Source organism: Mytilus trossulus, chromosome 2 (assembly GCF_036588685.1).
Source record: "Mytilus trossulus isolate FHL-02 chromosome 2, PNRI_Mtr1.1.1.hap1, whole genome shotgun sequence".
NCBI classification, from domain to species: Eukaryota; Metazoa; Mollusca; class Bivalvia; order Mytilida; family Mytilidae; genus Mytilus; species Mytilus trossulus.
Genome location: NC_086374.1, coordinates 9,622,414 through 9,637,408, shown reverse-complemented (window position 1 = coordinate 9,637,408; position 14,995 = coordinate 9,622,414). Strand labels below are relative to the sequence as shown.

The 14,995-nt window shown below is 30.8% G+C and overlaps 1 protein-coding gene across 1 annotated transcript in view; it reads left to right on the top strand.

The window, feature by feature from the left end:
* The window catches only part of LOC134704827 (uncharacterized), a 101,909-nt gene that overhangs the window by 40,348 nt on the left and 46,566 nt on the right, over nucleotides 1-14,995 (top strand). Inside the window, exons 6-11 of the mRNA XM_063563608.1 lie at nucleotides 1,647-1,708; nucleotides 3,704-3,877; nucleotides 11,806-11,952; nucleotides 12,402-12,515; nucleotides 13,109-13,399; nucleotides 13,912-14,053. Of these exons, the coding sequence (XP_063419678.1) occupies nucleotides 1,647-1,708; nucleotides 3,704-3,877; nucleotides 11,806-11,952; nucleotides 12,402-12,515; nucleotides 13,109-13,399; nucleotides 13,912-14,053 (930 nt within the window). The remainder of the gene's footprint in view (nucleotides 1-1,646; nucleotides 1,709-3,703; nucleotides 3,878-11,805; nucleotides 11,953-12,401; nucleotides 12,516-13,108; nucleotides 13,400-13,911; nucleotides 14,054-14,995) is intronic.

The following is a 14,995-nucleotide window of genomic DNA, read 5'->3' as shown; positions in this document are numbered from 1 at the left end:
AGCTACTGAAATAAGTTATGCATCTAAGACTAAAATATTTATTAAAAGTACCAGGATTATAATTTATTACGATAGACGATCGTTTCATCTACATAAGACTCATCAGTAACGCTCATATCAAAATAGACAAAAATCGATCAATACCCACCCTACATTCTATGGATTTATTGTACAGTAGTCATTAACGGCCATAGAAAAATATGATCTAGCCCAATGCCAATAAGTACCGGTTGATTGTAGAGTCACGAATGTGAATTTGTTTATAAATATAAGCATTTAACAATAAGAAGGAAGAATGTAATATTTGAAAAAAGGTAAAACCGCAAAAATACCGAACTCCAACGAAAAAATCGGTGTTCCCCTAATCATAGGACAAATTTAAAAAAAATAACACATCAAACGAATGGATATCAACTGTCAAATCCTGACTTGGTACATACATTTTCTTACGTAGAAAATAGTCAATTAAATCTGGATTTATAGCTTGCTTAACCTATTCCCCGAGAGTATCACCAGTCAAGTAGTCAGCACTTCTGTGTTGATGTGAGTTATCATTGATATATAGATCATAAATATAAATTAACCGTTTAATAAACTTGAAATTTCTAAACACATTTACTAAGGCTTTTCTGCCTCAGTAATAAATTAATTTAGCTGTATTTGGCAAATTTTTTGAAATTTTTGGTCTTCAATGCTCTTCAACTTCGTCTCTTAGCCCTTTATAATTTTTTATTTGAGCGTCAGTGATCACTTTTTTTTGTTTTGTAAACGAAACATGCGTCTGGTGCAAATACAAATTTTAATCATGGTATCTTTGATAAGTTAATTTTCTGACATTCCCATAAAATTCCATAAACATGACAACAATGTGTGAACACGATAGGTAAAATGTCAAAAATAAGGGTACAGCAGTAGCATTATGTTATAAAAGAGGAGCGAAAGATACCAGAGGAGTAATCCATCTCATAAATCGAAAAAAAAAATGACAACGCCATGGCTAAAAACGAAAAAGATAAACAAACAAACAATAGTACACACGACACAACACAGAAAACTAAAGAATAAGCAACATGAACCCCACCAAAAAAATGGGGGTGATATCAGGTTCTCAGGAAGGGAAAGCAGATCCTGTTACACATGTGGCACCCGTCGTGTTGATCATGTTATAACAAATACGGTAAATAGTCTTATTCGGTAGGTCACTTTCATGAAAGGGAAGGGGATTGTATTTACGACGTAAGGAACATATCCGATATCATCTGTGAAACGATTATTCCATAACGGTCAACCAACTCGTCCTTTATAACTGTACTCAGTGTTCTCATTGATCCAATGATGGAAAGCGTATTTCATTGTCTTATTTGCGAATTGTTTACATATCACGTTTGCGGCAATCCTGATTGATATGATTTTTGAACAAGTATATCCATATTGTCATCTACATAATAATTTTAAGAATCACCCGCAAAATCAAAGTTTCAATGAAAACAGATAATTTATTTCCACTGTCTGGTTTTACCTTTTTTATTTTTTTTTTATCCTTTATTTACAAAACTGGTATACAAGGGTAACGAAATAAATTATCGTTTTTTTTTGGGTTATTATTAAAATACTTAATGTTTAATCATTTTATATTTTATTCACAGACAAACAAGTTATGCCGGCTGTTGTGCTGGGTATTCAGACATAACTCCAGATTGCAGATATCGTAAGTGTTCAATAAGATTCATGCTTAACAGTACTTTCTTATATGCTGTTATATCGAAGCCACCAAACAAAAGGTTCCTAGGAAAAGTAAAGGTGTCGTCATCCCTTCATAACTTTTACGGACACCATCATAATTTGGTTCACCGTTAACAAATATCTGTGTCAAAAAATGACTATGTTTATACTCCAATTAATGTGGCCACAATTCACCCCTCACTTTAACAATTTTAAATTCATCAATTTGAAACTGTAAAAGCAAGGGTTTATTACCTTGAGCAACAGAGCAATAAACTGATTTCGTTCGTTGCATCAATTTAACTTTTTTTGTACAATAAGATAATGATTAGCATAAACACCATATGGAATAACGAAAGTCAAGAATTACTAGTCTTGTGATCAAATAATCGTGTTATGAATTACATTTTTACTTAGTTTTGTCAATTTGAATGTAAACTAGATTCGAATAAGAATTATAATGAACAGTTAATAATCGGTCAAATCTGAAACTACTCCTGTTATAAAAACTATTTATCAACAATACACATATAAATGAAAGCAGCAGTAGTATACCGCTTTTCAAAAGTCATCAATCGATTGATAGAAATAAATCCGGGTTATAAACTTAATTCGAGGTAAATATATCAATTAAAGAGGAAAACAAAGAAATAACATAACATAAAAGTGCAACAAAAAAACAAGCACCAATGCACCATTCATAGAAACGAACTATTAGGTAACAACTGCAGTATTCCTGACTTGGTACAGGACATTTTAAGACTCACAAGTACGTCCTCCCACATAGCAGTTGAAAACAAAAGATTAAATTCTTATTGTCTGGTATAATCTGATAGCCATTCCTTCAGTGGGAGACGTTTGTTAACCTATGTCATTTCAACTCATCGGGAGGGGCTTACTTTTTAATTTGCATAAGACCAGTATTTTAAATTGTATGTGATAAGGTAGGTTGTCGTTATAACTAGGTCGGTCATTTACAAACGTATCAACCGTATCGTATACGTTGACGTATCCGCATCTGCAGATATGTCAAAAAATATTATGTGATCCCGAGCTTATTAATTAGACCGCACTTCATTTAAAAAAATAAAATTGGAATCTCTTCTTGTGACAGTGGTGTTTTGTAAAAAAAACATGTAACTTGGAATAGTGTTCATTTGCGAGTTATCATAAAAGGTAAATAATAGAAGGTACTGAGTATCACTCTATTTGTTAATCAACAATTAACCATTTCATTTTTTTTCAATACTACGTGAGCACAAGTTAATACACAAACAAACGATTTTACCGTATTAACTCCTATCATGACTGTAAGCTGTTCCAACTATCTGGAATATCTTTAAAAGTAGGGTTACATATTCCACAAAAACTCAATATTTCCTTCTTGTTTTGTAAATTTCTGCATTAGAAGTTAATCAGTTGTCCATTTGCATTATTGAAAGTACACAAAATTAAAGCTCGGGATCATATACTGTGTTTTTGGTATATCTGCAGATGCGGATACGTCAACGTATATGATACGGTTGATACGTCTTTAAATGACTGACCTCTATAAAAATGGATATCTAATCACCTACCAGTGTCACAAAATTAATTTACTTATAGATAACTTGGTCATGTTTTATATAGATTTAAGCCCAAGGTGAAGCCGATGTTTTGAATATGTTCTTAAACAGAATGAGTGTATACAACAAGACGAAAAGGATAATTTAGAATTAAACGGATTGCTATGTGCTACAGCTTCATCATATCAAAATATCGACTATTGTATTTATTATGATTAACCAAATACATAATTGTGTGATTAATTTTAATAGTTGTTACATTTAATGAACAAAAAGAAATATCTTAAATGAAATTGCTGTTAAATAAGGGAAACTAATAAGGTCAAAAAAATGTTTTTGGATGTCCATAATGATTTTGGTAATTTTTGCCAAGTTTTTGTGATTATTTATGACTAGAAATATATATTTATTTTAAGCTCTTTGTAATGGAAAACCTACTCCGCTTGGAGGATGTTCTGAGGTAAACCCTACATATACAATATATTATAGAGGAGGAGGAAGTAGAAATCAAGGAGGAGGAACTTGTGTATCACCAGGACTATGTGCAGACTGCAAGGACGGATTTTACGCAAATTGGGCACTTTGTACAAGTAAGATTTCTGTATATCCAATCCGTGGAAAGTTGTTGATGGAACCTGAAATGATTGTTTTGACTTTTTGATGCCAGAACTATTTGACATATCTACTATACGAAAGAGTTGTTGTGTACTTTACTTTATAGAAAAAGGACAACACAAATCAAAGTTAGAAATGTAAATATTAGTAAATGCATATATAACATTACAATTGCTCAGAAGTAGTTTACTGAAGTTTAATTCCCAGAGGGCATCACCAGCCCTGTAGTCAGCACTTCTGTGTTGACATAAATTATCATTGATATGGTTATATTTATAAATTAACTGTTTAAAAAACATTTATTTTTTTGAAATAATAAGGCTTTTCTACTTCAGGAATAGATTACATTTTACTTGATTAGTTCGATAACGGTACTACTAGTATCTTAACTATGTTGTTATTATACTATATTGCAAATTATGGATTAAAAGTTCAGGATTTTTACATTTAGAACATACTCACCCCTTCTCTTCCAATGAAAAGTAAGTTTTTTGCCTTTTAATTTTCACAGTACATGGTTTCCATAATTTTTCAATGTCAGTTAATTATGAAAGTGAACTTAAATAGCTGCACTAACGAAGTGTACAATCCCCTGAAGCATTTTACATGGGGAAGTACCCTACTGATTAAAGATGAAAGTACAAAGATTAAAATAAAAACATTTGAATTTTGCAAAATTTCATGCATTTTTTAATGCTACACATATATAGAATACACAAAAAAAAAATGGTAAGGATAAATAAAATGATATTTATTTAATTTATTTGCATTACAGTTGAGGGTAATATTTTTTTTCTTTCAAAAACACAATGCCAGACTGCTAATATATATAACAAAGGATTGTTTTCAGAGAAACACAATACCTTTAAATTTAGCAATAAAAAGTAGGCATTTAATGTTGAATGGTCTGAATTCAAACACTCATACAGAGAGTTTTATATTCATAAAATAATCAGATTTCAAAAAGGGGATTAAAATAACCTTGTGTTGCTTTTTAAAAAAAACAAACAACTAAAGATATATAATTATTAAAGTTTTACTAGAAAAACAATTTATCCTTCACAAACTATGTCAGTGCTTTTTCATTTCATCCACTGAAATGATCATAAATAGATTCAATATTTTAAATTCTCCCTCGCCATGCTCGTCCGAATTAAAAACATTTCTTTACTAAATCCTTGGTATGATAAATAAAACAAAACTCTAGATATAGGTTTAGTTGCTCGCAGTAACTTCGTTTTTCTTTTCTAGTAAGCAATGTTTAATAACATTATAAACCAACATATTATAAATACAACCACATTCGTCCAATACATTTAAATGGACTGAAATTAAACAATGTATATTCAAATATATGTACACATTCTTATGACTGTTCTTATAAACATTTAAACAACAGTATACGAAAGCCTAAGTTCATTATATTATGCCTGACTAAGTGGACTTAAGCAACATAGTAGAAACGATACAAATACGATGGTATCAAACATAAAATTGAAACATGAAAAACGATTTACTTGTAGAAAAACACAGAATGTAAACAAATAAATAGGATTGATTTTTCTATCAAATAGCGGAAAACAACTGTCATATCCTGAATTTGGTTCAGGAACTTTCTTAAGAGAATTATTGTTAAACTTGATTTTATAGCAAGAGACACCTCTCGCTCTTATGACAGGTTTATTTAGTTCATTTATATTGACAAGATGTGATTAGCAACCAAAATGACATAATTTGTAAGCGTGACTATAAAAAGAACTCTGTATTCAGAAATATTCAGGATTATAATTTTATACGCCAGACCCTCGTTTCGTCTACACAAGACTCATCAGTGACGCTCAGATCAAAATAGTTAAAAAGCCAAATAAATACAAAGTTGAAGAGCATTGAGGATCCAAAATTCCCAAAAGTTGTGTCAAATACGGCTAAGGTAATCTACTCCTGGGGTAAGAAAATCCTTAGTTTTTTGAAAAATTTAAATTTTTGTAAACAGAAAATTTATGAAAATGACCATATAATTGATATTCATGTCAACACCGAAGTGCTGACTACTGGGCTGGTGATACCCTCGGGGGCGAAACGTCCACCAGCAGTGGCATCGACCCAGTGGTGTAAATAGTTATCAAAAGTACCAGGATTATAATTTTATACGCCAGACGCGCGTTGCGTCTACATAAGACTCATCAGTGACGCTCAGATCAAAATAATTAAAAAGCCAAATAAATACAAAGTTGAAGAGCATTGAGAATCCAAAATTCCAAAAAGTTGTGCCAAATACGGCTAAGGTTATCTACTCCTGGGGTAAGAAAATCCTTAGTTTTTCGAAAAATTCAAAGTTTTGTAAACAGAAAATTTATAAAAATGACCATATGATTGATATTCATGTCAACACTTTTATTAAAATCTTCTCCTCTCAAACTAAAAAACTGAATTAAAACAAACTTAGCCTAAATCATTCTTAGGGTTTCTAGTTTAAAAAATATATTCGATGATCCATGTCATCAACCAAGATGGCCACCATGGTTTAAAATAGAACATTGGGGTAAAATGGAGTTTTTGGCTTATATATCTGAAACTAAAGCATTCAGAACAAAACTGATCAGGATTAAAACAGTTTATAAGGTCAAGATCTATCTGCGTCGAAATTTATAGACTCATCAAACAATCCCTTGTTTTGGTGCTACACCTGATTTGGTTCATTTAAGGAAATTTTGCAGTTTTTTTGTAATTATCTTGAAAATCACAATAGATGTAGATAAACTGTAAATGACAAAATTGTTTAGCAAAGTCACATCTACATCAAAATCAAATGATCAAACTTTTCAATTGACCCGTCAATATGTAAATTTTTACAAATATTCGTTATTTTCTGTAATCTTTACAAAATTCATCCTTAAAACTACTAAGCCAAATTGAACCACAATTGGCCTAAATCATTCTTATGGTATTTAGTTTGTAAAATGTATCCGATGACTTTGATCATTAACCAAGATAGCTGCTATGGCTAAATCTTGAACATGGGAATAAAAGGCAGTTTTTTGGGCTAATATATCTGAAAGGAAACCATTTAAAGCAAATCTGGCCTGAAGTAAAATGGTTTATCAGATCAAGATATATCTACCCTTGTTTGGGTGCTGCACCTGAATACATTCAAGGAAATTTTGCATTTGTTTTTATGATCTTAAATATTATACTGGATAAAGATAAATTATAAAAGGCAAAGTTGTTGCTCTACAATTCAGTTGACTTGACTAAATTTGTCAATTGACCTCTTTCTGAGTTATTGTCCTTGAAGTAAATTTTTCACATGTTTTCATATATTTTTGTAATTTTTTGTAAATTTTTACAAATAATTTTCTTCTGAAACTTCTTGGCCAAGTTCATTATAGATATTGATCATTGTAAACAGCAAGATTTTTTTTTAGTAAAGTAAGATCTTCAAAAAGTTCACCTTCAGCATAAGAGGGTTTTTGCATAAATTCTATTGTACACATAGATTATCGACACCGTTCTTTAGAGCCTATAGTTTGAAGACTGTGCTTGTGCTTATCAAGTCGAAGATTTTGATTTAATTCTTATTACCTATGACAAATTAAAGATATGGATTTGCCAACAAATTTTGCATTTTTTAACAGCTTTAAAACAATGTAAATTTTTATTGAAAAATAGTAAATATTAAATATATCCATTGGTATTTTATGATTATACTTCCTTTGTTAACCTATATATTTTGTTGAAATTCCTTGTAATGACTATTTTTTAAGGCTTTTTAAAATAAAAAAAAATGGTTGTGAATAATAATTTATATCAAATGCGTTATTAGCGACACTTTATTATATGCCTGACACAACAGTTTTCGAGATCTTTTATCAAAGACATGTTTAAAACAGCCTTGAGTAATAAGTAGAGCTGTGCAGGTATTTATCAAATCAAATACTTCAAGGCAAACTATGACGTGATCTATACATTTGAACTAATAGTCAACAGAATTATATGCAGTTAATGTAAAAACAAACTGTATAACAATTTAAGTATATAAACAGTCTCGTGTATGAACAAAACAATAATCGACAAATAAATATGATTGACAATAACCAACGACAATCATTGAATTACAGGCACATTTTAAAACATAATGTGGCACTGTAACTTATGTTTATGAGCGCTCAATCCTTCATGTACCTTCACCTCGCACTATTATGTAACAGCAGAACAATAAGGCAAGAAGTAAAATCCATTAATATTGGTCATTATATCACATTTAACAATGAGCAAGAACTAAGAGTAAGCTAAAAAGGTACAGACAATGTTATCATTAAAAAAAAGTTCTGATAAAAGTCTTAGTCTTTGTTATGAATGATTATTATCTAGTGAGATGTATTTAACAAATCTTGTTTTTTTTAAGTGATGAAAAAGTTCATTGACATATATTGCACTATTAAGAGTTATAGATGAATTGACATGTTTTTTTGAATGTCAAAGTGTATTCTTTAATTTCTCTGTGTCTCGTGAAGTTTTATAACATATATACGTCCCTTTTTGTTTTCCTATTATCAATTATAAGATTCTACAGCAGGTGTAGTTTCTTTTTCAGGTTTAACGGTTTTTATAATTTCAGCTGTTGTATGTCTTCGTTAAATTCACTCGCCTACACTATTAATTATTAATATTGCTCTATCAGGTTAACTAACTGTTATTTGGCCAGTGGTTATTTTTCCCGATTGATATATTTTTGCTTATAAAAAAGACGATGATGTATGATTGCCAATGAGACCAATCTCCACAAGAGACCAAAATTATACAAAATTAACAAATATAGGTCACCGTACGGATTTCAACAATAAATAAAGACCATACTGCATAGTCAGCTATAAAGGCCCCGAAAAAGACAATGTAAAACAATCAAACAAGAAAACTAACTGGCTTAATCATTTAAAAAAACAACAACGAAAAACAAATATTTAACACACAAACAAACGACAACCACTGAATTACATGCTCCTTACTTATGACAAGCACATCCATACATAATGGGATCCCAACGACCCCCTAACCTGGGCCAGGGGTGAAACGGTACAACATAAGAACAAACTTTGAAAATCAGTTGAAAAAGGCTTAACTCATCAGATGGACAAAATGGACGTGGCTGGGTACTTATACATCCCAACAACAAAACGACACTAGGAACATATCTGTGAGTACTCGCGGTTAATAAACTCATCATAGATACCAGGACTAAATTTTGTATATACGCCAGACGCGCGTTTCGTCTACAAAAGACTCATCGGTGACGCTTGAATCCAAAAATATTTAAAAGCCAAATAAAGAACGAAGTTGAAGAGCATTGAGGACTTAAATTCCTAAAAGTTTTTTCCAAATCCAGCTAAGGTATTCTATGCCTGAGGTAGAAAAGCCATAGTATTTCAAAATTTCTTAATTATTTACCAGGACAAAATTTTGTATATACGCCAGACGCGCGTTTCGTCTACAAAAAGACTCATTAGTGACAAAAGGAGCGAAAAGTTTGAAATTATAATTGCAAGTTATGTCTGTATTGCGAGGAACTGATGGTCTGTTAACACACCACTCTGCTTTGTAGTTCATGCTACTCTCCAAGTATGTTTTTATTCAACAACAATTTAGCACATGCTGTTAACAGATTTCTTTACTGGTACAGCTATTTCAGTGAAGATCCCTGTATGTTAGTACATTAAGACCAGGGTATCTTTAGGTAGTATATTCATAATTTTGTTAGTTTATATATTATATGTCATCAATGCATTCTTTATCATAAGTACATTATTTATCTTTAATACATTATTCTCCAAGTATTATCGTTTAGTCTTTTGTTTTTTTTTAAATTGTTTTATAAAATTTGGGCCTCAGTAAAGTACGATTGTTCTTTTTTGAATTATAAAGAAATAACCAGATAAAAATTATAAAGCATCGAAATAAAAAAAAAAGAGAAGATGCAAATATTCAATATGTTAGAAATCGTAAGACCAGAAAAAAAACCAGGCTATATATTAAGAAAATGTTGAAAGAAAAGAATCTTTATATGAGAGACTTTTTAAAACTGTTAGAATGGTAAATTAAAAAGTGTACCGTTGATGCTATCAACTATTTTATTGCTTTTCTTCTGTTAACTTTCTGATGAAGTATATTAGTTTTGACAACTGTTTTCTCTTGTTGGTACTGTTCTTTTTTAAGCTTGTTTCATTTTAAGTTTTGACAATTTCAATACTGAGAGAATAAAAAATGCGTAATATTGTAATTATTTTATTTATTAAAGGCTTTTGTAATAGATTTACTCTACCTATGGAAGGAAGCAATTTTGTAATTCCCCCAAAAAATAATATTTTTAACAGCAGCAGAAACAGCAGCAATGAAATATGCAACATGCACTTACTAAATGAAGATGGTGTTATAGCAGAAGATATAATATAGATCTCACCAACAATCATGTTGATTATTGAAATATTATACTAAAAATGTAACATGAACATTAATAAACTTATTGTTATTTCATCCATATTTTAAAATAAAATTTATGATTCGTATTTATTTCTGATTATTTTTATTTTTGATCACATGGAGTGGTACTTGTATAAATTTGTGATTCAAAATCCTACTCAATCGAGATTTCTAAAGAAACGATTTTTCATCACTTCGTTTCTATGTAGTTCATGTGCATAAGGTGCATTTGTAAAGGGGAATGCATACATCTGAAAGTTAATCGCATAGAAATGAGAAAATGTGTTTATTGCTATAAATTTTGTACTATTAGGTGTATATTGTAGATCAGGTTTTTTTTTAATATTATCACACTAATTGTATTACTCATCTTACAATTTGTCAATTTATACAAATTATGTTACATTATAGTATAGATATAAAAAAAAGTTTGTCATTAGACATGGATAGCACCATATTTTAATTATGAATAAAATGTTTATTTTAATACCCGTGTTATACATACTTACATACTTGAAGACGGTTATGGTAGTGCTAGCTTAAAAAATCTGCATATAGCTTTACTTTATCATCATAAATAAAGATGTGATAAAACAAGTATGGTTAAAGTGCGTGAATCTAAAAGTACCGTAGCACAATAGTGAACCAGGAACTTGAAAGAATCGTTTTTCGTGTAGCGCAATCCCATATTTACACCACTGTATTATTTTCGATAAAAACCGATTTATCTTGCACCAGTATTCCGTTTAAAATCATATACGCACTCTTTGACACAACTTAATGAACCTTCTTTCACGTTAGTATGGTATATGATATATTGTTATAGTAATTTGAAAAATCATACTTGATAGTGATGTCTCTACAGTACGGTTCAGCCATTTCGCAGAAGCTGTTAAAAATACAGTCTATTCTCATTACATGTTAAACAATGGATGTTCTGCAAAGTAATTTTTTACATATTCTAAAAATAGACACATATTATCGATTGTCACCGAAGGGACAGCATAGTGCTGAAAATACTCAAGTGAATATTTAACATCTGTTATACTCGATGTTTTTAAAGATTAATAACAGGAAAAGGTATTTTAAAGAAAACACGCTTGTTTTTTTGCCGGTAAGAAACCATTGTATCAGGAAAAACATTATGGTATGATTGACTGCCTGAATATAAAATAGAAGAAGTGGTATGATTGCCAATGCAACAATGCGCAAAGCCCATTCCACATTATATTCTTTGAAAGGCCCCGAAATCACAATTTAAAACAATTCAAACGAGAAAATTATGAATTTATAGTCACATATAAAAAAGATAGTGTGTGTATCTTGTAACTATCTACGATTCCTATAGGGTAAAAGGTTTATATTTAATTCACCATACGTTTGACAAAAAAAAAATGTATTCATATTCTTGCAAAAAAATCTGTTTCAGTTTGTCCTCAGATAACTAACTGTAACCACAGAAGATGTACCAACCCTGGAGATAACTACTGTGAATGGTGTCAATACGAGATAAAAGATAAACAGTACTGGAGGGCATATACAAAACACAAGGATGGTCATATGAAGGAGTGTAGAAGTAAGTAATAATTACTGTTTATTAAGACAATACGAGATTGTGGATAAACAGTCCTGGGGTAAATATTCACGATACAAGGAAGACAAACTCAAAAGCTCAAATGAAATGAATGGATTTAAACTGTGAAATTGCTGACAGTGTACAGTCATTTTTCTTATGTAGAAAAGGGGATTTAAACTTAGTTTTAAAGCAAACTGTACAGCGGCATACTACTGTTGCCTTTATTTAACCTCTTATTTGTTTGACAGAATGAAATAATGTAGCAGTCGGTTATGATTTGAGCATAACACCTTTATTGAATTGTTTTAGAATGCATATCCACATAACCATTCATCAACGGTTAGTTTGTGATAACATATACGAACGATATCCAATAGGTTTAAACAAATGCTATAGAAAAAGTCATATGTACTCAATTATTTTTTTTCAACCATTATGTTCTATTGCAGAAACATGTTCATGGAGATCAGATAGTACACGTTGTTACCCAGGTAACTGTACGGATGAAGTCACACAGTCATGTGTCTGTACAGATGGTTTTGGAGGAAACCATTGTGACACAAGTAAGTGTTTTATAAAACACTACTAAGTAAACAATCAAAATCAGTAAAAAAAATCACTTTTTTCAAAATAAATTTACAACAAAATAAAGTGAGGAAATGCGATATAATTGACAATGGTATATCTAGCAGGCAGTCGGTTTTGTTATTTGAATTATTTCAATCGTATCATGACGGGTCTCCATTTCTTACTACGTAATATAAATGTGTTCAAAGTTAAGGTTCGCACAGCTGATGTATATTCTACGACGTAAGTCGGTTTGATATAAATATAGTAAACTGGTTAACAAAAATACCAAACTTCAATAAACATTCAAAACGGAAAAAAATAGCGAAATCGAATAATAAAAAAATATATCAAACGAAATGAAACATCTATCATATTCCTTACTTTGAACAGAAATTTCCTTTTTCAGAAACCCTGCTTTATATCTTGCTTTACGTATAACTTGATTTCATTTGTTTTCACTGTCGTCAACATTCATTTACGTTGCTCCAATACACATCGTTCAGCAAATTCAATTTATTTTACACATGACAACCTTAACAAACAACACATATATTTCATCGTTTTTTGTATATAAATATTGGTACAGTTACAGAGGAGACATCCGTGCTATATGCAGAAATAAAACTTCACACTTCAAAGAACGAAATTTTAACCACGCCCAAAGACCCAAATGATCCGGGAAGTGAACCAACTAAATGGACAAATAACAAAAATTTTGGGGAAGCCGAGATAGAAATCCGCGCCAAGTATGTTGCTTCTGGATATTCGACAACCGGTACACCACCACCACAACCTGACCGAACTGGAGATAAGCATTACATCACAGACTTTAATCATGGGATAATATATGGGTTGATTACAGTTGACTATATCAGAGGTAAATTGTTATAATGCATCTAATTTCTATTGAATATTTCTACTCACGAAACAGACGGCATCTAAACTATAATATACCAAATTACTGTTGTGCATTTAGAAATAAGTAATTGGACATTAGACAACACTAAAATCGTAAATCGAGTTTGTAGAATCATTGGAAAATATACATTTTTCAAATATTATGTGTTTTATGTGACAAAAAAAGAAAGAGAAACCAGAGAAGATTAATTGTTTATTTATATTTCACTGACTAATAGAAGCTACAATGTGGGGATCACCTTTAAGTAATAATCTTCTGAACCTAAGAAAGGAAATATGATGACCCATAGTAGAAGCAAAATATGTACGAACTTTTATAAACTTGTAATCCTTCAAAACATTTTGAATTGCTATATTATAGTATGCAATTTCGCACTTTACTATGACGGTCAAGTTAAAACATACTTCGTTTGATTTTAATCCAATTGTAATACAAAAATAAATCCTTAGAAAAAAGTTTGTTTATTTCAGGAAATCCAGACGCAAACAATACCTTTTTACAATTTAGTTGTCCAGGCAACGAAAATTCTCCAATAAATGTCAACTATGATTGCTCAAGACTGAGACACAACAAAAGTCAGGTTATATTGCCAACGTTTCATCACAGTGACCAGTACGTATTTTTTGTAGAAAGGCAGTTTATTTTCAAAAATATTGTAAAGTGAGGCTTGTACCAAGTCAGGAATATGACAGTTGTTATCCATTCGTTTGATGTGTTTTTCTCTTGATTTTGCCATTTCATTTGGGACTTTCTTTTTTGAATTTTCCTTGGGGTTCAGTATTTTTGTGATTTCACTATTTAATCACCTTCAGTATTTCGGTGGGGTTTGTGTAGCTTATTCTTTAGTTTTCTATGTTGAGTCTTCTGTACTATTAATTAATTGTTTGTTTGTCTTTTTATTTTTAACCATTGCGTTGTCAGTTTATTTTCTATCTATGAGTTTGACTTTTTCTCTGGTATCTTTCGTCCCTCTTATGCAATATGACAGTTGTTTCAATATGTTTGATGTGTTCCAGTTTGTGATTTTGACATTTGAAAAGTGACTTCCCGTTTTGAATTTCCTTTAAGTTCTTTGAAGTGTTTTTCTTTTTGCATCTTTAACAGGACACGAAATGTAGAAATGTGAGACATTGTTTTGGTTTTGAAACAAGTTGTTATTTAGACAGACTACTTATATGATTTGATTCATCTTAAAAGACAGAAGAACAATGAATTCATGAAGCTGCTGCGGTTTAAAACTTCAATAGATATAACTTCCCTTTTTATTCGTATACTGATAACTGAAACACTAGAACTAAATTTCACGTCTTCTTGTTGTATGAAATTTTAATGGTTAAAATCTTTTCATATACAAATGTATACAAAGGAACATGTGATGTGATTGCCAATGAAACAAATCTGCACAAGAGACCAAATGACAAATCAGTTCACCGTACGCCAAGAAAAGCACAATTCGCATAGACTACATTTCAGACAAAAATTAAAGTAAAATTGAGAATGAAAATGGGGAATGTATAAAAGAGACAACAGCCCGACCATAGAAAACACAACAGC